Consider the following 23,955-nt stretch of genomic DNA (forward strand, 5'->3'; position numbering starts at 1 on the left):
TCCTAGCCATAATGGAGCCTCTCTGGTGTGTTTTCTACCCCAACTCTTAAGCTTCAGTGCCCTGTGCCAACACTCAGCGGGGATAGCTGTTATTGAGTGTACCAGTGGAGGAATTCTTGTGCAGTAAAGACAGGATCAAGGGACAGAGCACTAGAGCCACCCACCTCTAATCTGGTAGCAGGGCATCCCCTGTCATCCAATATCCAGTCATTTATTTGAACCATTTAAGCGGCCATGTAGTACAATTGTATATCCACTGCACCCAGGCCACCATCTACTGGTGACTGAATGCACTTGGCATGTGCTACCCTTGGAGGGGAGTCACCCCAGACAGAGCCATTGATCTCAGATTGTATTTTGCCACACCATTCTGGAGGTCTCTTGTGTGGGTAGTTTTGGAATGTGTACAGCATTTTGGGAAATGTGATCATCTGAAATAACGTAATGCTCCCAGGAGACTGAGCGAGGAGTGAACTCCAGCGTGCATGTGGTTCATAACCTTACATTCAAGGGACTCTATGTTTCTCAGGATTGTTCAATATCTGTATCCCCAAGTGTTCTGTACTGGTGATTACTGTAATCATGGTGGCAAGATTCAAGTCTCTCCCTGCCCTGGTTATGTGATCTTCTGTCCCACCACAGGAGGACAAAGACCTTTCAGCCCTGACCAGTCCAGCAGGTGGGAAAATTCGGTAGGCATACATTTCCAAAGAGCCAGCCACACCCCTAAAGTGGGTAGCAGGTCTGTACAGCAGACGAGGAGCTTTGCCATTTTTAAAGAGTCTCCATTAGAACATTCTGGGTAGTTTAGTGACATACATCCACGGGATGGTGTCACTGCAGGGGCAGGCTAGCCATTGGGACCTGTAGCCCATTGGCCATCGTCCCCCACATCATTAACACCCCCTGAACCAGTATTTAAGGGGCTCCTCTGGCACCAGAACCTCAGTTCTGACTTTGCAACCAAGAAGAGGCACAAAGAAGACACCGTCAGCGACAAGAGGACTTTGGACTCTGCTACAGAGAAAAGAGAGGTCACTTAAGTGTCCTGAAGAGACGATATACTCAAGCTGAGTGTCAACGTGTGCCCATGGCTGAAACTCTTAAGTCCCTACAAGAGGGATCCCAGTGGACACCAGAAACTAAACAAACTTCCCTGACTGGTGGGACCAGTCCCCTGCAACCTCCAGAAGTAACAACGTGTTGGGGCGTGGCCAAGGTCCGGAACATGGCGGACGCCTAGTGTTTCAGCTCCAGAGGGGCCGGCAGCAAAACTCCGTGCAAAAGCGCCAGCCCCCACGGCGGACCCGACAAGTGCCGTGGACCACTCGGAGCCGTCCGGACTGAGAGGAGGCTTGCGGCCCCTCCTCTCCCTTAAAGCCGCGGCCTTGCGTGGGAAGGCAGGCCGCGGCTGGAGCAGGATGAGCGGCCCTGGGGGTCCTGCTGAGACCTCTCCCCGGCGGGCGCTTCATTTAATCTAAATCAGAGGAGCGGGCGCGGCCTTGTCTTCACTGGGGCCGGCCCGAGAACACTGACTTGGGCCCAAGTGGAACATCGGGGTGCCGTGGCCGGCGGGCCCCCCAGTAGTGATCACCTGTGGAGTCGTTGGGGAGGGGTACGTGACCCCCTATTTCACGCCTCAGGAGAGGCGCAGTCTGCTTGGAGCTCCTATCTGGTAGACAACGTGGGGGAACCACGGATTTCCCAGTCATCCTGGGGCACCGCCAGCCACCGAGTGTGGGCATCGAGCAAGCGCGCGAGAGCGACCACGGGCGCAGAGGAACCATTGGAGAAGAGGTGGGTGCCCCGTGCGGGAGGGCGGCTGGGCCCCGGCTGCGGCACACACCTGAATCCGGCTGGTGGGGCCAGCCCCGATTGCGGGAGCTGACGGAGGTGCCGGTACAGCCGCAGGCGGCGGTTGGCCACGACCGGCCACAGTACAGTAGAGTCCCCTCCCCCTGGAACTGAACACCGGGCGCGGCCGGTGGAGCGCCTGGAGCTTGGCTTGCGGTGCCTGTGAACAGAAGTCAAAACTGCGGAAACCGAAACGAGGGGGCAGTCTCAGTGGCGAATTAGACGGTACCACACGGATCGATCGCCTAACCCCCCCGGGGTACACCCCCTTGGTGGACTGATGCCCCCCAAGGGCCTACACAAGACCAGAGCCATGGACCCCCTGACACTGCCCGGGGATGGCGAAGCGGACTCATTGAACCAATCACACACCAAAGTTCAAGACACCCTAGACAAGATACTGGGGGCCATAGAAGACACAAAGTCAACATTGCAACGAGACATCAACCAAGTTGCGATTGAGGTGGGACTCTTGAGAGCTGAACATCATAAACTGGCTGACAGAGTCAAAGAAACGGAAACCACGCTGGCGGACATTACACCGAGGCAGAAAGACATGGCGGCGGAAGTAACCTCCCTGACTGACAGAGTTACAAGACTTGAACAACGTGCCGAAGACGCGGAGGGGAGAAATAGGAGGAGCAACGTACGCGTGGTGGGCCTCCCGAAGGGACCGAAGGGGCGAACATGGTGGAATTCCTGGAGAAATGGATGAGCACGGTGGTTGCACCAGGATGCCTGACTCCCTACTTCACGCTGGAACGGGCCCACCGCATACCGTCAAGTCCTCTTGCTCCTGGCAGACCTCCCCGTGCTGTAATTGCTAAACTCTTGCACTACAAGGACAGGGACATTCTCCTACAGAAAGCCAGAGAGATGGGCCCGTTTAAAGTAGCAAATGGGGAAGTGACACTATTCCCGGACTTCACCCTGGAGGTCCAGAACAGGCGAGTCTCATTCCTAGTGGTAAAAAGAGCATTACGAGATGAGGGGATTCAGTACTCGCTCCTATACCCTGCGAGGCTGAGAGTGATTGTAGAGGGAAAGACCACATTCTTCCAATCCCCGGATGAGGCTTGGGATTGGCTTGAGAGGCGCGGATCCCAAACGGTGCGACCCGCGCAGGGGAGCCCTGGAGCGGGTGGGACCCGCCGCGCCCCGAGGGGTAAGAGGTCCAGAGATCGTCCACGGTTGGCACCAACGAAAACTCAGAGAGAAACGGGCAGAAGGGCGGCCCTGGAGGCGGCGGTGAGGTGTCCCCTCGTGGGGGCTCTGAAGTAGAGTCCGACGACACAATGGTGTCCTCTGCCGGGGACTCGGGGAGCCCGTCTGGTGCACCGAAGGTGATCCCGCAGACAGCCGACGAACTCGGATAGCTCAGCCATGTGGCGGCGCCCGGAGACATGGCACGCTGAATGAACAAGAGGCCCCTCCGGACCTGGCCGCTCCCCCCCCTGACTGTATCTCTTGCCCGTCTGGCTAGGCTGGCGAGTACTGCAGTTATGTGTTTGGAAAAGTTGCATTATTGCATAGTTTTTTGGGCTTCCTATAGTTCCGGAGGTGCCCTGGGGTTGGGGAGTTGGGGATTGCAGTTACGAGTTAAATCAGCAGCAGGGGTAGCGAATTCTGACCACACTACAGGAACGAGCACAGGAGGGGGTCAATTAGAATCCCGGGCGCACCAGGCCCCCAATTGTCAGTCTCTAAGAACAGGATGGCAGACTACAATTTCATAACCTGGAATGTCAGGGGGATGGGCACTCCGGCCAAAAGACACAGAATACTATCATTCCTAAAGAGAAGGGGGGTGCAAATAGCAATGTTACAGGAGACCCACCTGGCTCCGGGAGAGGGAGAGAAACTAAGGCGGAGGTGGAGGGGGCAAGTGTTTGCTACGGAGTGTTGAGGTTACGCAAGGGGCGCATTGATATGGATTAGAGCGGGAGTCCCCCTGACTATCGAAACCTCGAGCATAGACAAGGAGGGCAGGTTTGTGATACTAGAAGGGAAACTACATGGGACTCCATTAGTCATGAGTTGCATCTATGTCCCTAATCAAGACCAGGTTTAATTTATGACGGGCCTATCACGACTCCTTACCCGCAAACAGACAGGGGAGGTACTAATAGGTGGGGACTTCAACGCAGTACTAGACATAGACATGGATAGGTCCACACCGCCACTACTGGGAGCAACATCAATTAAGATAGCACAAAGCCTGGCCGAGTGGCTGAACGCATGGGGATTAGTGGATGTTTGGCGGGTGCAGCACCCGACCACCAGGGACTACTCGTATTACTCGGGCCTCCACTGGGTGCATACCAGAATTGACAGGGTTGCCTGCACCCCGGGTCTGGCTCGAGGTGTGGCACACTCCGAATACCTTGCCCGCACAATTTCGGATCACAACCCATTACTGTTGACCCTGAGGGTGTCACAGGACAGACCCCCCATACCATCATGGAGGCTGGCCCCCCCGGTGCTCGAAGATCAGGCGTACAGAGAGGCGCTGCGTAGCCACCTGTCAGAACACATCGAAATTAACAAGGGATCCACCCCCTCTAGAGCAGTGGAGTGGGAGACACTCAAGGTGGTAGCGAGGGGTTTCTGCCTCGGGCAGTCAGAGGGGGTGAGGAAAACGCTAGCAAGGGAGCTTACTGCCCTAGAGAAGGTCATACACGAGGGGGAACTAAGACAGGGCCTTGCAGCACAAGGGGACGAAGAATATAGCCATGCCCGCAGGGAACACTCCCAGGCCAAAGAAAAGCTCAGATGTCATAACACGCAAAAATACCTGGCATCCCTACAATCAGAGGAGGGGAGATCGGGTAAACTTCTAGCATGGCTGGTGCGCCCGGGTGGGGACAGCGAACCCATCACAAGTGTATTAGACAGAGAGGGAAATCGCAGACATAGCCCAGGCCTCATCAATGACGCATTCAGAGATTATCACACGCACCTGTATAGGAGACCTAGCAACCTGGATCTGGCGACATTTGACAATTATTTGCGGCAGACCCCGCTCCGGGTGCTGAGTCTGGAGGACAGGGACAGCCTAGGGGGGGCGGTGACTGTGGAAGAGATCAATGACGCCATAACGCAGCTGGCCCCGGGGAAGACCCCTGGTACAGACGGTCTCCCTATGGATTTTTACCAAAAATATAAATCCTTGCTAGTTCCCAGTTTGGCGGAGATGTACGCGGAAGCAGTACAGAGTGGAGAGTTGCCAGGCACGCTGCGTGAGGCACTGGTAGTGCCACTCCCTAAGACTACCAACAAGGAAGCCTCGGTGGCTGATTTCCGCCCGCTATCAATGCTGAACAGCGACTTTAAGATCCTCAGCAGGATCCTAGCCGACCGACTTCTTCCTCATATGCCCACGCTGATACATGCTGACCAAAATGGCTTCATTCCTGGTCGCAGCACCTCCTTAAATCTTAGACGTATCTTCTCCATCTTGCACATGCCCAAAGAGTTAATACCTCCGACGGGGCATCTGTTGGCGGTGGACTTCGAGAAGGCTTTTGATTCGATTAGGTGGGACTACCTGAGGTCGGTGATGTTAAAAATGGGCCTGGGGGAGAACTGGGTGAGATGGGTGGACCTACTATACTCGTCCCCACTGGCAAGAGTGAAGACGGGCAGAACAATTTCCAGAACATACCCGGTGTTTCGCGGAACCAGACAGGGGTGCCCCCTTTCCCCGCTACTGTTTGCCCTGGCGATTGAGCCCATTGCGGCCCGATGAAGGGGGCGGGTAGGGAGGTGGTATGGGGACCAACTGAACATATTGTCTCCCTGTACGCTGACGACATACTAATTTACCTTAAGGACGGTGCTAATGGTCTCCCCTGGGCCCTAAGGGTATTAGAGGACTTCGGTGAAGTTTCTGGGCTGCACCTAAACCGCGGCAAAACGTATGTGTTTCCCCTGACTCCTGGCTGCGCGCACCCAGCAACATGCCCGTTAGACGTGAACTGGGCCCCACGGACCTTCAAGTACCTGGGTATTCAGATATTCCACGAGTTGGGAGATCTCTGGGAGGGTAATCTGGGCAGGGCACTTCGATCCCTGAGGTCCTCGTTTGGGTTCTGGCGCTCCCTGAAGTTATCAGTAATAGCCAGAGTGGCGCTGTCCAAAATGATTATACTTCCCCGACTCCTCTACTACTTTGTTAACTTACCACAGCTGATCCCCCCCCATCATGGTTCCGTGATCTGAACATGCTGCTAAGGGAACTAATTTGGGATGATGGTCGTAGACGCACTGCACTTACGACCCTCTGCAGACCGACCCATATGGGAGGACTGGGTGCCCCCGACTTTGAGGCTTATTACTTGGCATCCCAATTGCAGTGGGTGCCCGGCTGGCTGACGGGCAGTGGACTCCTGGACCTTTGTACAGACCAGGGGTTAATGGAAGCGGCATGGATTGTGGCACGTATGACAAGCAGGAAGATTGCCCTACCTGGAAACAACATAATGCTGAGTGTCACATTAGCATGCTGGAAGAGGTGTACGAAAAGAGTAGGAGTGGGCCCCCCATATTCTCCGGCATTACCGCTTTCGGCACTGGCTCTGGAATCTCAGGGGAGGGGACCAGGGAATCTGGGGCTTGGCCCATGGACAAGAGCAGGGATTGATACGGTGGGTGAGCTGTTTGAAGGGGGAGTACTGAGGGGATTCCCTGACCTTTTGGGAGTGGGTGTTTCCCGGGGTCAGTTCCTGCTATTCGGGAGGCTGGTTCACACTCTGAAGGACCACTGGTGCACGATAAATGTGGAGCCCACAGTCCACGGGCTACTGCACCTCCTACTGACATCAGGGGAGGAACTTCACCTGCTAGCCCAAATTTACCGGGCCCAGGCCGTATTAGACCCTTTGCAATCCTTGAGAGAGCGGTGGGGAGGCACGGTCGGGCGGGAACTGTAATTACCTACACAGGGCGTACCTCACACCACACCGACTATTCCGAATATACGGGGGGCCCCCAGGACATGCCCGAGATGCTGGGGGGGGAGATGCAGACTTTGACCATATGGTGTGGGGGTGCCCAGTGCTCCAGGTTGGTTGGAAGGAGGCACTGGCTGCCCTATCTCAGTTATTCTGAGAGGAGTTGTGGCCCACCCCGGACCTGTGCTTGTTGGGCCTCAGGCCGACTGTGTTAAAGGGGAAAGTTAGAGGGCATTTCCTGGACCTAACTCTGGCCCTTTATAAAAGACTGATCTCAAGGGGCTGGAAGGCCTCAGTCCACCTCTCGCTGGCTGACTGGAAAAGGGATGTTACGAAATGGTCCAGGGCTGAACTGCAGGTTCTGAAGGCTGAGGAAGCCAAGGGCATCCGACAGGTTCCTATTGCCCCGGCCTGGGAAGACCTAGTGCGAATTGGGATGGGCTATCCAAGAGAGCAGCAAATACTGTAGTAGGAGTGGGAGAGGGCTAGCACACTCTAGGAGTTAGTCCCGAGGAGGAAGTTCCCCAACTGGTGTCCTAAGTTGTCCGAACTGACACATGGTCTGCATACTGGAACACGACAAAGAGACGAACGAGTCGCCATCTGTCACAATGCCACAAGAGATGGGGGGTGGAGCGAGTGGACTGCTGTCCCCTTCATACACTGGTGCGCCCCGGGCATAGCCTTTTCACTTATATTGTTATGCCTTAGTTCCTTAAATGTTATCAGCCACAAATCTCACCCACACAATGCTGTAAAGTTGACCTTCTGTTTAGTCTATATACCCTTTTCTCCCCTCCCCCCCCCTTTTTTCCCTTCCCTTCTTTTTCCCTCTCTTCTTTTCTTTCCTTTCGTTCTTCTCTTCCTCATGACTTCTCCTCCAAATTATAGCATGGAATGGGTTTAGGCTTGTTATTTATAGGTATGACACAAAACAATACTGTAGAACAACAGTGAACGCTGCACAGGTTGTCAATAGGATTAGATTATGAAAGTTAGGATCTGTCGAACGCATAAATGTTAATAGGTTCACCAACGGAATATACAATGAAGCACAAGTATTGTATACCACAAAAGCGGTATGTTTAATGATCATGTACAAAGGATGCAAGAGATTACCTTGAAGAGACATGCAAATGTAAAATAACAAAATGTTAATAAAAATATAATAAAAAAAAATATAACAACATGTTGCGCCACAAGAATTGCAACCTGACGGGCTCACTCACGAGGAGACTCTCTCCAAGTTTCAAGACGCTACTCCCCTCCTGAAGACCTCCATTCATCAAAGTACCCATGGATTACATTTGCCACTACAAAGGCTTGTTGGTCACCAGTTCGTTAACCAACCCCCTCCCGGACATCACTGCCTCCAGAACGTCCCACAGCTATAGTGACTGACGTCACCAAGGACACCACTGCTGAACGATTGCATCCTGAAGGAGATGTTGTTGATTGTGTGGCAAATCATCTTTGGCACGACCAGCCTGTGAGTGACAGGTGAAAGGCTACCTCTGCATCTGAGCCACCAAACAATGTAGTGAAGAACCAGCACCTGAATGCTGGTCCTGGGACCCCAAAGTCCTCTACTCCAGAAGGGTAGAGTGGACATCCACCCAGAAGTGTGTGTTTGCTGAGTGGTGCATGTTGACAGCACCCGTGGATCTGTTCAGCACTCCGGACAGCTGGGAGCACCTCTGTACTGAGACCACTGAGTGCACCGAGTCGTTCTGCCTAGTGAATCCTGATCTGAGACCAGCTCCTACCTCTAGGACCAAAGAGCTCTGCTGAACTCCCCCTGCAAGGTAACTTTTCCAGAACCGCAAGCTCCGTTCAGCACCTAGGACACCCAGGACAGTTAGCACCACTCTGCAAACCAGCCCTGCGGACCAGGTAAAATTGATCTGATTGTAGTTACTTGCTCCCAGGGCCCCCAAGAACGTAACTTCTAGTGGGTTCCCCAGAACTTACCCAGGGCTGGCAAAATCATAAAATTTTTACTAGACCTGCAGGTCGAGTAACTTAAATAATCTACTTGACCTAACTGTAATGTACTTCTCCAGTAAACGGGTCTCAAATTGTGTGATCCTAGGTTAATAGTTTAAAGAGTCACCTTTTTCTTAATTCTCACATAGGACGGCACCTTCAAATATGTGAGCTCCTCATTTCTTCAGTACAAAGAAAACTCTTTTGTTTGATTAAGTAGAGAGTTTGCCACATGCATCACAAGAATTTAGCCCACATTCCCATGAGGTCTAGCCCACATAACCTAGGACTTCTTTTAGTTTACTAACAACATTGGAAGAGTGTTTCTCAGTTTGTTAAACACTCATTTTTAATAAATACATTACTAAACCATGATGTGGTAACATATTGTCATCTACACACAGAAACTTTCCAAGAAATGTCCAAAAACCTCCACACTAACTTGCAGCTTTACTGATAAAACTATATAGTGTATTAACAATCTGTGAAAATTGGGTTTCAGAAAACACATCTTTTGCACATCAAATGTAAAGTATTCTGATTTGTTTTCATCCTATTAAGATATTTTGTCATCACACAGAAATATAAAAAAGGGCTTTCACAACTACTGAAATAGATCTTGAAATGTTTGCACGGTTGACTTAGTCATTTAAATGTTGTGTGTTAGGAAAAACCTGACACCCTATATCCTTGTATTTTACATTCTAAGCAGCAGGTCACACAGTTCACCTTACAAAGTCCTGGAACTCTGCAGTCAGAAGGAAAATTAATTGTAAGAAAAACTGACTTTTGACCTCTATGTGTGAACGCAGAGCAAATGTGACATAAGAACAAGATTTAAAGGCATTTTTTATTGCCCCTCCACTTTTCAAATGAACAGAACACCTGTTCAGTGTCAACTCGCCAGAAGGGACAAGTAAGTATTAAAAATTGCTCGACCTGATCAAATAAAACTCACCAATGGGAGTGGTCGAATGGATTTTTCAAGCCCTGTCACCCCACAATTGACTTATAGCATACTGCGCTTTTCTCCCATTGGCTTCAATTATAAGAATTGCCAGCAGTGATTTATCTACCCTTTGAAAATTCATAAGTCCAGTTAGCTGTATTTTATTGCAAATGATTTGGTGTGTAAAATAATATAGAAATACACTTTATTTTTAGGGGCAAGCGCAAAGCGCTCCGTCCAGTTTTGTAATCTCTCTTTGGGCTTCAAACCACGCCTATGTCACATCAGTCTCTTTCATTGGTTCGTGGGCTTGCCTTTTAAAAACAGCTTGCTTTCATTAGTGAAAGCAATGCATAAGTCATGCCTTTTCCGGTCTCCTCGAGCGCAGCGACCAAGTACTGAAAACATACGAGGCTCCACGTTTTCCATCCGGGTTCTGGATAACTTTTTCTCTTTTTTCGCAGCACGATCTCGCTGGGCAGAAGTCAAGTGATTTGCATGACATCAACCATGTTACATAGCTAATTGCACTTTTGCCGGTTACGTAGATAATTGCAATTTTGACGGTTACATGGATAATTGCACTTTTGCCGATAGGTTTCACTACGAGTGAACTTTTATTTCCCTTTGTATGTCTGCTTTGTACTGATGGCGGCCGTCAGCTCGCTTATGTGAAACATTTACTTTTCAGTTTATATGGCAAGAAAAGTCCAGTTAGTTATGTTAAACTTTTTTATTTTCATTTTCAATTTATGTGGCAAGACAAGTCCTGTTAGGAGTTTACAGTGCTAATTGCTCTAGCTCAAGCAAACGCGAGACCCGTTGCATTGCAAATGCTTGTTATAAATTGGTGTGGGATTTCTTTCAAGTCATGTCATTTACTTATCATCCATGTGGGTGTTATGAAATGCTTTACACATGTTTCTCTAAGTAGCCTGACTGCTCTTTGCCGCTCTACCAGGACTGAACCAGGGTTTACTTGTGTGAACCTGAGGCCCACTACTAGGTATTGTGTTAGTATTACTTAGTAAGACCCCCTCCCCCTAATCATACCACGTAATACTTCCACCTTGCTACATTGGTGTTACAATGGTAAGGATCCTGAACTTGTGTTTTGCTTCACCACTTGGTCATAAGTATATTTTTGAGTACCCGAGAAATTCTCAATTGTCTTTAGAGCCAAAAGGTAATTCTTTTAGATTTTTCAAAAATTTGAGTGGGATTGAAATTGCTAGGGCCCTGTGTGACATCCCGATTCCAAAAAGTTCACAAAGTGATTTTTAAAAGTATCTAGAAAGTTAGGATTAAAAATATTTAAAAAGTTAAAAAAGTTCCCAACTTCTAGATAAAGCAAGCAGAATGGAGTCTGGACAGAAACTCAAATTGTCCATCCTGCCAGCTCTGAGGATAGGTGACCTCAAAGCCTTGTGCAAGGTTAGAGACATTAGCTTTAAAGCTACTGCCAAAAGGAAGGGCCTAGAAAAGGCCTTCACGTCAGAAGAGGAAAATTGAGACAGGTACGTGACTTCTTACTCAGAAGGAGAACCCACAGTGTGAGGAGGAAGCTCTGGCCCAAGAAAATGAGAGGGAAGAAGGTGAGAACCATGATTCTCCCTCCTTCCCTAGCCCATTTCACCAATGGGAAGTGAAAGAAGTCACTGTAGTAGTCCCCCCACTGGTAGGGTGTCTAGGACTCTTGAGGACAGCTGAGGCAGATCTCTCTGACGGAGAAAAGGCTTGAAATCGAGAAGAGGAGACTAGCCCTAGAAGAGAAAAGGGTTAGACTGGGATTGGAACCGAAGGGTGGTGGCAGCAAAATAAATAGGGATTGTGAGGGTTCTTGTGTCCCTAGGGTCCCAAAAGGGATTGTCCCCATGCTTAGTGCTGGAGATGACATTGAAAAATGGTTTGCAGCATTTGAGAGAGGTTGCAGAATGAGGAAGGTTCTTTCACAGCACTGGGGCTCTCTACTTTGAGAGTTATTCCCAGCTAGGGGCTGAGATAGACTTCTGACCCTTCATGAGGAAGTGGCTGAGTCCTATTCCCACTTGAAAGAGACTCTCATAGATGGGTTTGGACTCACCGCAGAGGAATACAGAGTCAAGTCTAGGGATACCCAAAAAGACCAAGACCAAACTTGGGTAAACTTTGTTGACGCCTCGGTAATGTCACTAGAGGGCTGGATCTAGGGCAATAAGGTGGATACATATAAGGGGCTTTATAATCTGTTGATGAAAGAGCACATTCTGACAAATTGTACCACAGAAAAATTGCAACAGCGTCTGGTAGATTCTGAGTTGTCTTCTCCCAGAGAGCTGGGGAAGGTATCTGACAAATGTGTCAGGTCCAGGGTTACTCAGAGCAAGACTCCTAGTGTAGGTGACTCCAAGAACGGTGCTCAGGCTTCCCAGCAGGGGAAGGAAGGTAGCACTGAAAAAGATAAAATGACAGAGTCCTCTTCAGGCCGCCAGAAGACTTCCAAAGAGGGTGGCCCAAGTCTCTTCCCAGTCCAAAGGAAGGAAGTATTAGGGTAAGAGTTGGGATCCCAGGACAGCTGGAGCGAGCTTTGTCTGTAATTAGCCAGGGCACAAGAGAGGTGATGCAGCTTGCACCAAGAAGCCTCCCACAAAGGGACAGACCAAGGGTGTTGTGAGTATTGGGATGGGAGTAGAGGTTTACTCTGAAGAGGTCAGATGACACACTGAGGCTGCTTTGGTTTCCCTGGGAAGGGTGGACATTTAAACCTTGGCAGTCGTACCTCCAAGCTTGGAGAAGTACAGAGGCCAAGAATCAATGGGACTGAAGTAAAGTAGAGGCTCTGAGGGATACAGGTGCCCATGTCACCATGGTGACAGCTAAACTGGTTTCCCCAGACCAAATGATCCCTGGTGCAAGTCACCTCACAACCAATGCTGGCAATGAGACCAAGCTTCATCATAGAGTGGAGAGAAGTTACTGGCCCAAAGCAGGTGGTTGTGCCTCCTGCCATTCGAGTGGAGTGTCTGTTAGTCAAAGATCTGGAGACTTCTGAATGGGCAGAAGTAGAAAATAGGGCTCATGCAGAGATGCTGGGTCTCGGTGGCACAGGTTGCACAACAGGGTACAGGCAAAGGGCTGGAGCCTGTAACTATAGCCAATCACCCTAAGAGGAAGCATAAGGACAAGATGACTGGTGACACAGTTTCTGAGATAAAACAGGATCATTGGGAGAACTGACCCGCGGGTGAGGCCCTGAGACCCAAGGAGGAGGAAACGTCAGCTGAAGAATCTTGACCTGACCTGGCAGAGCTTCTCAGTGCAAGGGAACCCTCCAAAGAAGACCTTTGCCAAGAGTGTAGAAGGCTGGTCCAGTTATCCCTTATTAGTGAAATGTAGGAAGTCTAGAAGCCAGACTCTCTAGAGGTAGCTGTGGATGAGCAGCCAAGGCTTATCTAGGAGACATGCAAAGCTCATGCAATACCACTGTAGTCACACAGTACTCACACACATAAAAGAAAATACTCAGTGTTACAAGGCTTTTTATTTTATTTTGGTGATACAAATACCATGGAGACTATACTCACGTAGGAGGTAAGTAATACACAAATTATATACACTAGTATGCAGAAATAGGAATAAAAACAGTTAGGAGACAGTGCAATTAGTGAAAATCACAATAGTTAGAAATGGGCCTAGGAGGACCACAAACCATATACTAAGAAAGTGGAATGCGAAATTGGGTCTCCAACCTAGGCAAGTGTAGAGGGGAGCTAGGGTTATTAGAAAACCCCAAAGGTAAGTACTATAACCCACCCCAGTGACCAGAAAAGCAGAAGTAAATCACAGTAACTTTCGCAGAACACACACACAACCGAAAATAAGGATTATGCAAGAACCAGAAGAGACTGCAAGACACCAGCAGTGGATTCCTGGACCTGAAGACCTATGGAAGAAGGTGACCAAGTCCAAGAAGCCCAGAAGAGTCCAGGGAGAATAGGAGCCCCTGCTAACCCGGATGAAGGAGGAAAAGAAGAACTACGGGTGAAGAAGAACAGTCAGTACTACATCCAAGAAGACAGAGTCGGGTTCCTGGTTTGTTCAAGTGATGTCTTATGCCGGATAGAGGACTGCAATCTGGTTTGCATCGCTGGAGTCCGCCAACAAGCCTTGGCACACGCAAACCTCTCAGTAAGTGGCAAATGGCGCTGCCCAGGACCAGGAAGGACCAGGTGGACTGTACCCAGGAGGGAGAGTCGAAGGTGGCAACTCAGAGAGCCCACAGAAGACCAGGCAGCGCACACAGGAGTCCCACAGCATGGGGACAAGAAAGGTGTAAAAGTGGTCCACGCACCTCTCTGGGGGCTCCACAGTGGACCTCCAGTACTACAATACCAGCCTTCTTAGGTTTTCCAGGCAGCCCCAGCTGCTGCTACCTCATAGACAGGTTTCTGCCCTCCTGTTGCTCAATCAGCTTGAGCCCAGGAAGGCAGAACAAAGCATTTCCTTTGGGAGGAGGTTGTCACACCCTCTCCCTTTGGAAATGGGTGTTACAGGCTGGGCCCCCAGCCTCTGGAAATGCTTTGAAGGGCACAAATGGTGCCCTCCTTGCATAAGCCAGTCTACACCGGTTCAGGGACCCCCAGTCCCTGCTCTGGCTTGAAACTGGACAAAGGAAAGGGGGGTGACCACTCCCCTCTCCATCATCACCACAGGGTTAGTGCCCAGAGCTCCTCCAGAGTGTCCCTGGGTTTTGCCATCTTGGATTCCAAGTTGGTAGGGCACTCTGGGAGCATCTAACTGCCATTGGGTGACGCCAGAACCCTCCCCTGATAGGAGCTTACCTGTGTAGCTGACCAATCCCCCTTTTAGGGCTATTTAGGATCTCTCCTCTGGTTGTTTCCTCAGATTCGGATTGCAAGACACCAGCAGGAATCCTCTGCAACCTTAACTTCACCGTCTACTGACAAAACTGCATCTGGACCTTCCAGGAACTCTACAAACTGCAACAAAGAAGCAAAGACAACTTCTGCAACATTATATCTTCAGCTCTTGCCAGCAACTGCAACTGTTTCCAGGTTTTGCATCCTCCGAGGACTGCTTGTCTTCAGCATGCACCAGAAGAACGAAAGAATCTCCCTTGAAGTGAAGGAGTCACTTACCTGCTTCAGCAGGCACCCCTCTGCAGTGACGACCGGTGGCTCGGGTCCCCTCTCCTGACGAAGTGCGTGGAAAAGGAGGCTCACGCAGCACTACACAAAGGGATCCCACGCCGCCAGAGAACCACGCAGGAGGCTGTGTGTCGCAAGAAGCAGTGCTGGGGGCCGGAGCTGCACAGTGCACGAAGACCTACATGGAAGGATGCCAACATGCCTTAGCAACTGCAAAACATGCAGTGCGTGGGGAGGCAAGCTCTCACTTCCACCAAAGTTGGACAGTAGGACATCAGGACCGTCGGAACCACTACAGACCACCACCTGTTATGCTGATTCCACGCACTTCGTCAGGAGAGGGGACCCGAGCCACCGGTCGTCACTGCAGAGGCGTGCCTGCTGAAGCAGGTAAGTGACTCCTTCACTTCAAGGGAGATTCTTTCGTTCTTCTGGTGCAAGCTGAAGACGGGCTGTCCTCAGAGGACAGCCCGTAATGGCAGTACTGGGGGTCCTCGAAAGAGCCCCCAAAGTGCATGGGATTATACAACCAATGCCTGCAAAAGCATGGGGGCATGATTCCTACATGCTTGATACCAAACATCCATATGTTCGAAGATACCATTATGTAGCTGGACATAGGTAGTGTTCTATGTCCAGTACATGCTTAAAATGGCGTCCCCGCACTCATGAAGTCTGGGGAAAATGGTCCTGGAGTTCGTGGGGGCACCTATGCTAGTGCATGGATGCTCTCACACTCAGGTACTTTGTGCCCTGCCCTCAGGGCTGGAGGGCCTACCATAGGCGTGACTTATAAGTTACCTGGTGCAGTGTGAATGGCAGTGAATGGGCGCTTGCACCTTTTTACACAGGCTGCAATGGCAGTCTTGCAGAAGCCTTTGCATGGGCTCCCTATGGGTGGCATAATATATGCTGCAGCCCATAGGGATCCCCTGGGACTCCAGTGCCCTGGGTACCTAAGTACCATATTCTAGGGACTTATAAGGGGGCACCAGTATGCCAATTGTGGATGGAATTATGTGTTCACAGTATCCAACAACCAATTTGAAGGGAGAGAGCATAACTAACGGGGTCCTGATTAGCAGGATCCCTGTAGACACAGTCACGCACACTAACATCAGACAGAAAATGGAAGTATCTATCCCAAGAAAGAGGGTACATTCCCACAGCGCCATTACCCCCCCCCCCCCCCCCCCCCTTACGAGGGACAATAAGGCTAACCTTGCCCAGATGAGTCTTCATTGTCTAATTGGAAATATCTGGGGAGTCCATCTGCATTGGAGTGGTTACTCCCAGGTCTATGTTCCACTGTAAAGCCCATACCCTGTAGGGAAATGGACCACCTCAACCATCTTGGGTTTTCTCCTTTCATCTGCTTTAGCAATAAGAGAAGTTTGTGGTCTGTCTGAAAAATGAAGTGAGTACCAAAGAGGTATGGTCTCAGCTTCTTCAAGGCCCTTTTTTTCTGAGGCTCAACCTTCTGCTGATAAAAGCAACTAGTTGGTCCTGGCCCTCTGTATTAAGCTGTCAAAGAACTGCCCCAACCCCCTACCTCTGAAGCATCAGTATGAACTGTGAACTTCTTGGAGTAGTTTGGGCTTTTTAGAACAGATGCAGAGCACATGGCCTGTTTAAGCTCATCAGAAGCTTTTTGACAGCTGGCTGTCCATAATACCTTCTTAGGCATTTTCGTAGAGGTGAGGTGTAGGAAAGTACCATCTTGCCTGGCATGTTAACCCCATATTTCACTGTATGTATGTTGTTTTAGTCCATGTGTCACTGGGACCCTGCCAGGCAGGGCCCCAGTGCTCATAAGTATGTGCCCTGTATGTGTTCCCTGTGTGATGCCTAACTGTCTCACTGAGGCTCTGCTAACCAGAACCTCAGTGGTTATGCTCTCTCTTTACTTCCAAATTTGTCACTAACAGGATAGTGACTAAATTTACCAATTCACATTGGCATACTTTTACACCAATATAATTCCCTAGTATATGGTACTGAGGTACCCAGGGTTTTGGGGTTCCAGGAGATCCCTATGGGCTGCAGCATTTATTTTGCCACCCATAGGGAGCTCTGACAATTCTTACACAGGCCTGCCACTGCAGCCTGAGTGAAATAATGCCCACATTGTTTCACAGCCATTTTTCACTGCACATAAGTAACTTATAAGTCACCTATATGTCTAACCTTCACCTGGTGAAGGTTGGGTGCCAAGTTACTTAGTGTGTGGGCACCCTAGCACTAGCCAAGGTGCCCCCACATTATTCAGAGCAATTTCCCCAGACTTTGTGAGTGCGGGGACACCATTACACGCGTGCCCTACACATAGGGCACCACCTATGTGTAGCGTCACAATGGTAACTCCGAACATGGCCATGTAACATGTCTAAGATCATGGAATTGTTGACAATTCCATGATCCCCCGGGTCTCTATCACAGAACCCGGGTACCGCCAAACTGCCTTTCCGGGGTTTCACTGCAGCTGCTGCCAACCCCTCAGACAGGTTTCTGCCCCCCTGGGGTCCAGGCAGCCCTGGCCCAGGAAGGCAGAACAAAGGACTTCCTCAGAGAGAGGGTGTTACACCCTCTCCCTTTGGAAAAAGTGAGAAAGGCTGGGGAGGAGTAGCCTCCCCCAGCCTCTGGAAATGCTTTGATAGGCACAGATGCTGCCCATCTTTGTATAAGCTAGTCTACACCGGTTCAGTGATCCCCCAGCCCTGCTCTGGTCCGAAACTGGACAAAGGGAAGGGGAGGTGCCCAGAGCTCCTCCAGTGTGCCCCAGACCTCTGCCATCTTGGATTCAGAGGTGTTGCTGGCACACTGGACTGCTCTGAGTGGCCAGTGCCAGCAGGTGATGCCAGAGACTCCTTCTGATAGGCTCTTACCTCTCTTAGTAGCCAATCCTCCTTCCTAGGTAGCCAAACCTCCTTTTCTGGCTATTTAGGGTCTCTGCTTTAGGGATCTCATCAGATAACGAATGCAAGAGCTCATCAGAGTTCCTCTGCATCTCCCTCTTCACCTTCTGCCAAAGGATCGACCGCTGACTGCTCAGGATGCCTGCAAAACCGCAACAAAGTAGCAAGACGACTACTAGCAACCTTGTATTGCTTCATCCTGCCGGCTTTCTCGACTGTTTCCAGGTGGTGCATGCTCTGGGGGTAGCCTGCGTCCTCTCTGCACCAGGAGCTCTGGGTCCCCTCTCAGCACGAAGAGCATGGTCCCTGGAACTCAGCAACTCTGTCCAAGTGACTCCCACAGTCCAGTGACTCTTCAGTCCAAATCTGGTGGAGGTAAGTCCTTGCCTCCCCACACTAGACTGCATTGTTGGGTACTGCGTGATTTGCAGCTGCTCCGGCTCCTGTGCACTCTTCCAGGATTTCCTTTGTGCACAGCCAAGTCTGGGCCCCCGACACTCCTTCCTGCAGTGCACAACCTTCTGAGTTGTCCTCCGGCGTCGTGGGACTCCCTTTTGTAACTTCGGGTGGACTCCGGTTCACTTTTCTTCCAAGTGCCTGTTCGAGTACTTCTGCAGGTGCTGCCTGCTTCTGTGAGGGCTCCCTACGTTGCTGGGCGCCGCCTCTGTCTCCTCTTCCAAGTGGCGACATCCTGGTCCCTCCTGGGCCACAGCAGCACCCAAAAACCTCTACCGCGACCCTTGCAGCTAGCAAGGCTTGTTTGCGCTCTTTTTGCGTGGGAACACCTCTGCAAGCTTCTTCACGATGTGGGATATCCATCCTCCAAAGGGGAAGTTCCTAGTCCTCTTCTTTCTTGCAGAACTCCAAGCTTTTTCCAACAGGTGGTAGCTTCCTTGCACCCTCAGCTGGCATTTCCTGGGTTCCTGCCCACTCTCGACACTGTCGCGACTCTTGGACTTGGTCCCCTTCTCTTGCAGGTACTCAGGTCCGGAAATCCACTGTTGTTGCATTGCTGGTGTTGTTCCTCTTGCAGAAACCCCCTATCACGACTTCTGTGCTCTCTCGGGGGGGTAGTAGGTGCACGTTACACCTACCTTTCAGGGTCTTGGGGTGGGCTAACCCTCACTGTTTTCTTACAGTCCCAGTGACCCTCTACAAGCTCACATAGGTTTGGGATCCATTCGTGGTTCGCATTCCACTTTTGTAGTATATGGTTTGTGTTGCCCCTATACCTATGTGCTCCTATTGTAATCTACTGTAACTTTACATTGCTTGCATTCCTTCCTTTTGCTATTATCTGCATAATTTTGTGTACATATATCTTGTGTATATAACTTATCCTCATACTGAGGGTACTCACTGAGATACGTTTGGCATATTGTCATAAAAATAAAGTACCTTTATTTTTAGTACTTCTGTGTATTGTGTTTTCTTATGATATTGTGCATATGACATCAGTGGTATAGTAGGAGCTTTACATGTCTCCTAGTTCAGCCTTAGCTGCTTTTCCATAGCTACCTTCTATCAGCCTAAGCTGCTAGAAACACCTCTTCTACACTAATAAGGGATAACTGGACCTGGCACAGAGTGTAAGTACCCTTGGTGCCCACTATAAGTCAGGCCAGCCTCCTACATGAGGTCATTAAGAGGGGCAACCATGGAGCCATAATTCTTAATGGACCTCCTGTAATACCCAGTGAGACTTATAAAGGCTCTGACCTGGGTCTGTGTTGTAGGGGGAGTCCAATCTAAAATAGTCTAGTCTGGATCTTCCCCTGTAGTGGCTGAATCTGTTCCCCACCCACTCGGTGTCCCAGATAAACCACCTTCCCCTGCCCTATCTGGCATTTTGAATCCTTGATAGTAAGGTCTGCTTTTTGCAGAGCCTCCACAACTTTACATAGGTGGACCAGGTGGTCATCCCAGGTGGAGCTAAATACAGCTATATCATCTAGATATGCAGCACTAAAGGCTTCCAGACCTTGGAGGATTGTGTTCACCAACCTCTGAAAAGTGGCAGGTGCATTTCTCAAACCACAGGGTTTAACTGTAAATTGATAATGCCCTCCAATAGTTGAGAATGCAGTTTTTGGTTTTGCATTCTGTGACAATTTGATCTGCCAATACCCTGCAGTCAAGACAATTGTGCTAAGATAGTTGGCAGATGCCAGTGTATCTATTAGCTCATCTGCCCTGGGTATAGGGTGAGCATCAGTCTTAGTGACTGTGTTGAGCCCTCTACAATCTACACAGAACCTCATCTCCTTTTTCCCATTCTGCGAGTGAGGATTTGGTACCAGCACCACTGGGCTATCCCAGGGGCTGTCAGAGTGCTCAATCACTCCTAGGTCAAGCATCTTCTCCACTTCTGCTTTGATGCAATCTCTTACATGATCAGGTTGCCTGTAGATTTTACTCTTAACAGGCAAACTATCTCCTGCGTCAATGATGTGTTCACACCATGTAGTCTGACCAGGTGTTAGAGAAAACAGTTCGGAGAACTGGCCTAGGAGGTTCCTGCAGTCTTCCTTCTGAGATTCAGTAAGACAGTCTGCTAGGACCACTCCATCCACCGAGCCATCATCTGCAGTGTTGGAGAAGAGATCAGAGAGAAGGTCACTCTCTTCTTTCTGTCCCTCATCAGTGGCCATGAGCTGGGTTAAATCATCCCTGTCATAGTAGGGCTTTAGACGGTTCACATGAAGTAGTCTGAGATGACTTTTTGGAGTGCCAAGGTCAACTAAATAAGTCACCTCACCCTTTTTCTCCACTATGATGTGTGGTCCACTCCATTTGTCTTGGAGTGCCCTTGGTGCTACAGGCTCCAGGACCCACTCTTTCTGCCCTGGTTGGTACACTGTCAGGACAGCCTTCTGGTCATGCCATTGCTTTTGCAATTCTTGGCTTGCCTGGAGGTTCTTGGTGGCCTTCTTCATGTACTCAGCCATTCTTGATCTTAGGCCAAGCACATAATCCACTATTCTCAAACCATGGAAGTAGCCATCTTTTCCGATTCATACAGAATCATTGTCAGTCTGCCATTAGATGCAGATGTTGCCAGACCTTATCTTTCCTAGAACTGTGAAATGATCAAATCCTTAGATATATGTGTAGGAGGCTGGCCTGGCTTATAGTGGGTACCTTGTGGTACTTACACCTTGTGCCAGGTCCAGTTATCCCTTATTAGAATAGCAGCTTAGGCTGATAGAAGGTAGCTATGGCAAAGCAGCTTAGGCTGAACTAGGAGACAAGCAAAGCTCCTACTATACCACTTATATCATATAGCACAATATCATAAGAAAACACAATACTCAGAGTTACTAAAAATAAATGTACTTTATTTTTGTGACAATATGCCAAAAGTATCTCAGAGGATACCCTCACTTAGGAGGTAAGTAATATACACAAATTATATGTACCGAAACCCAAAACAGGTAAGTAACAGTAAGAAAAGTAGTTCAAACAATGTAGAATCACAATAGGATGCAATAGGTAGGCATAGGTCTAGGGGCAACACAAACCATAGACTCCAAAAGTGGAATGCGAATCACGAATGGACCCCAGACCTATGGGAGTTTGTAGAGGGTCGCTGGGACTGTAAGAAAACAGTAAGGGTGTCCAAGATACCCCACCCCAAGACCCTGAAAAGTAGGAGTAAAGTTAACCTACTACCCCAGAAAGACAGAATAGTCGTGATAGGGGATTCTGCACGAACCACAAGCACCAGCAAAGCACTGAAGACGGATTCCTGGACCTGAGGACCTGTAAAGGAAGGGGACCAAGTCCAAGAGTCATGCAAGTGTCCAGGTGGGGGAGGAGCCCACAAAACCTCGCATGAAGGTGCAAAACGGCTGCCTCCGGGTGGGAGAAGCCGAAGATTCTGCAACAACGAAAAGGGCTAGGAACTTCTCCTTTGGATGGAAGATGTCCCACGGCGTGCTGGAGGTTGCAGAAGTGTTTCCAGGCAGAAATACCGCAAACAAGCCTTGCTAGCTGCAAGAGTCGCGGTTGAGGATTTTGGGTGCTGCTGGGGACCAGGAAGGACCAAGAGGTCGCCCCTTGGAGGAGGAGACAGGGGGGCGCTCAGCAACTCAGAGAGCCCCCGCAGAAGCAGGCAGCATCAGCAGAAGTACCGGAACAGGCACTTAGAATATCTGTGAACTCAGAGTCACAAAAGGAGGGTCCCACGACGTCGGATTTCAACTCAGCGAGTTCGGCAATGCAGGACGGAGTGCTGGGGACCCAGGATCGGCTGTGCACAAAGGAATCCTTAGAAAAATGCACAGAAGCCAGAGCAGCTGCAAATCATGCAGTACACAGGTTTGCTGTCTGGCGTGGGGAGGCAAGGACTTACCTCCACCAAATTTGGACAGAAGGGCCACTGGACTGTGGGAGACACTTGGACCCAGCTCCTGTGTTCCAGGGACCACGCTCTTCAGGATGAGAGGGGACCCAGAGGACCGGTGATGCAGAAGTTTGGTGCCTGTGTTGGCAGGGGAAGATTCCGTCGACCCACAGGAGATTTCTTCTTGGCATCCAGTGCACGGTGAAGGCAGACAGCCCTCGGAGCATGCACCACCAGGAGACAGTCAAGAAAGCCAGCAGGACGAGGTGCTACAATGTTGCTGGTAGTCTTCTTGCTACTTTGTTGCAGTTTTGCAAGCGTCCTGGAGCAGTCAGCGGTCGACCCTTGGCAGAAGTCGAAGAGGGAAGTGCAGAGGAACTCTGGTGAGCTCTTGCATTCGTTATCTGAGGAATAGCCCAGAGGAGAGACCCTAAATAGCCAGAAAAGGAGGTTTGGCTACTGAAAGAGGAGGCTTGGCTACTGAAAGAGGTAAGCACCTATCAGGAGGGGTCTCTGACGTCGCCTGCTGGCACTGGCCACTCAGAGCAGTCCATTGTGCCCCAACACCTCTGAATCCAAGATGGCAGAGGTCTGGGACACACTGGAGGAGCTCTGGGCACCTCCCCTGGGAGGTACTGGTCAGGGGAGTGGTCACTCTCTTTCCTTTGTCCAGTTTCGCACCAGAGCAGGGCTGGGGGATCCCTGAACCGGTGTAAACTGGCTTATGCAGAGATGGGCACCATCTGTGCCCATCAAAGCATTTCCAGAGGCTGGGGGAGTCTACTCCTCCCAAGCCCTTCATACCTATTTCCAAAGGGAGAGGGTGTAACACCCTCTCTCAGAGGAAATCCTTTGTTCTGCCTTCCTGGGACTGGGCTGCCCAGACCCCAGGGGGGCAGAAACCTGTCTGAGGGGTTGGCAGCAGCTGCAGTGAAAACCCCGGAAAGGCAGTTTGGCAGTACCCGGGTTCTGCGCTACAGACCCGGGGATGCATGGAATTGTCCCCCCAATACCAGAGTGGTATTAGGGTGACAATTCCATGATCCTAGACATGTTACATGGCCATGTTCGGAGTTACCATTGTGACGCTACATATAGGCAGTGACCTATATGTAGTGCACGCGTGTAATGGTGTCCCCGCACTCACAAAGTCCGGGGAATTCGCTCTGAACACCAAGTGAGGATTAGACATATAGGTGACTTATAAGTTACTTATGTGCAGTGAAAAATGGCTGTGAAATAACGTGGACGTTACTTCACTCTGGCTGCAGTGGCAGTCCTGTGTAAGAATTGTCTGAGCTCCCTATGGGTGGCAAAAGAAATGCTGCAGCCCAGAGGGGTCTCCTGGAACCCCAATACCCTGGGTACCTTAGTACCATATACAAGGGAATTATAAGGGTGTTCCAGTGTGCAAATGAGAATTGGTAAAATTAGTCACTAGCTTGCAGTGACAATTTTAAAAGCAGAGAGAGCATAAACACTGAGGTTCTGGTTAGCAGAGCCTCAGTGATACAGTTAGGTACCACACAGGGAACACATATTGGCCACAAACCTATGAGCACTGGGGTCCTGGCTAGCAGGATCCCAGTGACACATATCAAACACACTGACAACATAGGGTTTTCACTATGAGCACTGGGCCCTGGCTAGCAGGATCCCAGTGAGACAGTAAAAACACCCTGACATACACTCACAAACAGGCCAAAAGTGGGGGTAACAAGGCTAGAAAGAGGCTACCTTCCTACAAAATGACATACATACAACACTTGATGCAACGTTCATCTGGGTCAGATGTCTACTCCTTACC

The 23,955-nt window shown here is 50.1% G+C and overlaps 1 protein-coding gene across 1 annotated transcript in view; it reads left to right on the forward strand.

Moving 5' to 3' along the window:
- Window positions 1–23,955, forward strand: part of LOC138286922 (uncharacterized) — a 244,649-nt gene that overhangs the window by 212,076 nt on the left and 8,618 nt on the right. The window contains 3 exon segments of the mRNA XM_069227306.1: window positions 3,965–5,443; window positions 11,279–11,336; window positions 12,007–12,271. Coding sequence (XP_069083407.1) covers window positions 3,965–5,443; window positions 11,279–11,336; window positions 12,007–12,271 — 1,802 coding nt within the window.

Source organism: Pleurodeles waltl, chromosome 4_1, assembly GCF_031143425.1.
Source record: "Pleurodeles waltl isolate 20211129_DDA chromosome 4_1, aPleWal1.hap1.20221129, whole genome shotgun sequence".
Classification (NCBI taxonomy): domain Eukaryota; kingdom Metazoa; phylum Chordata; class Amphibia; order Caudata; family Salamandridae; genus Pleurodeles; species Pleurodeles waltl.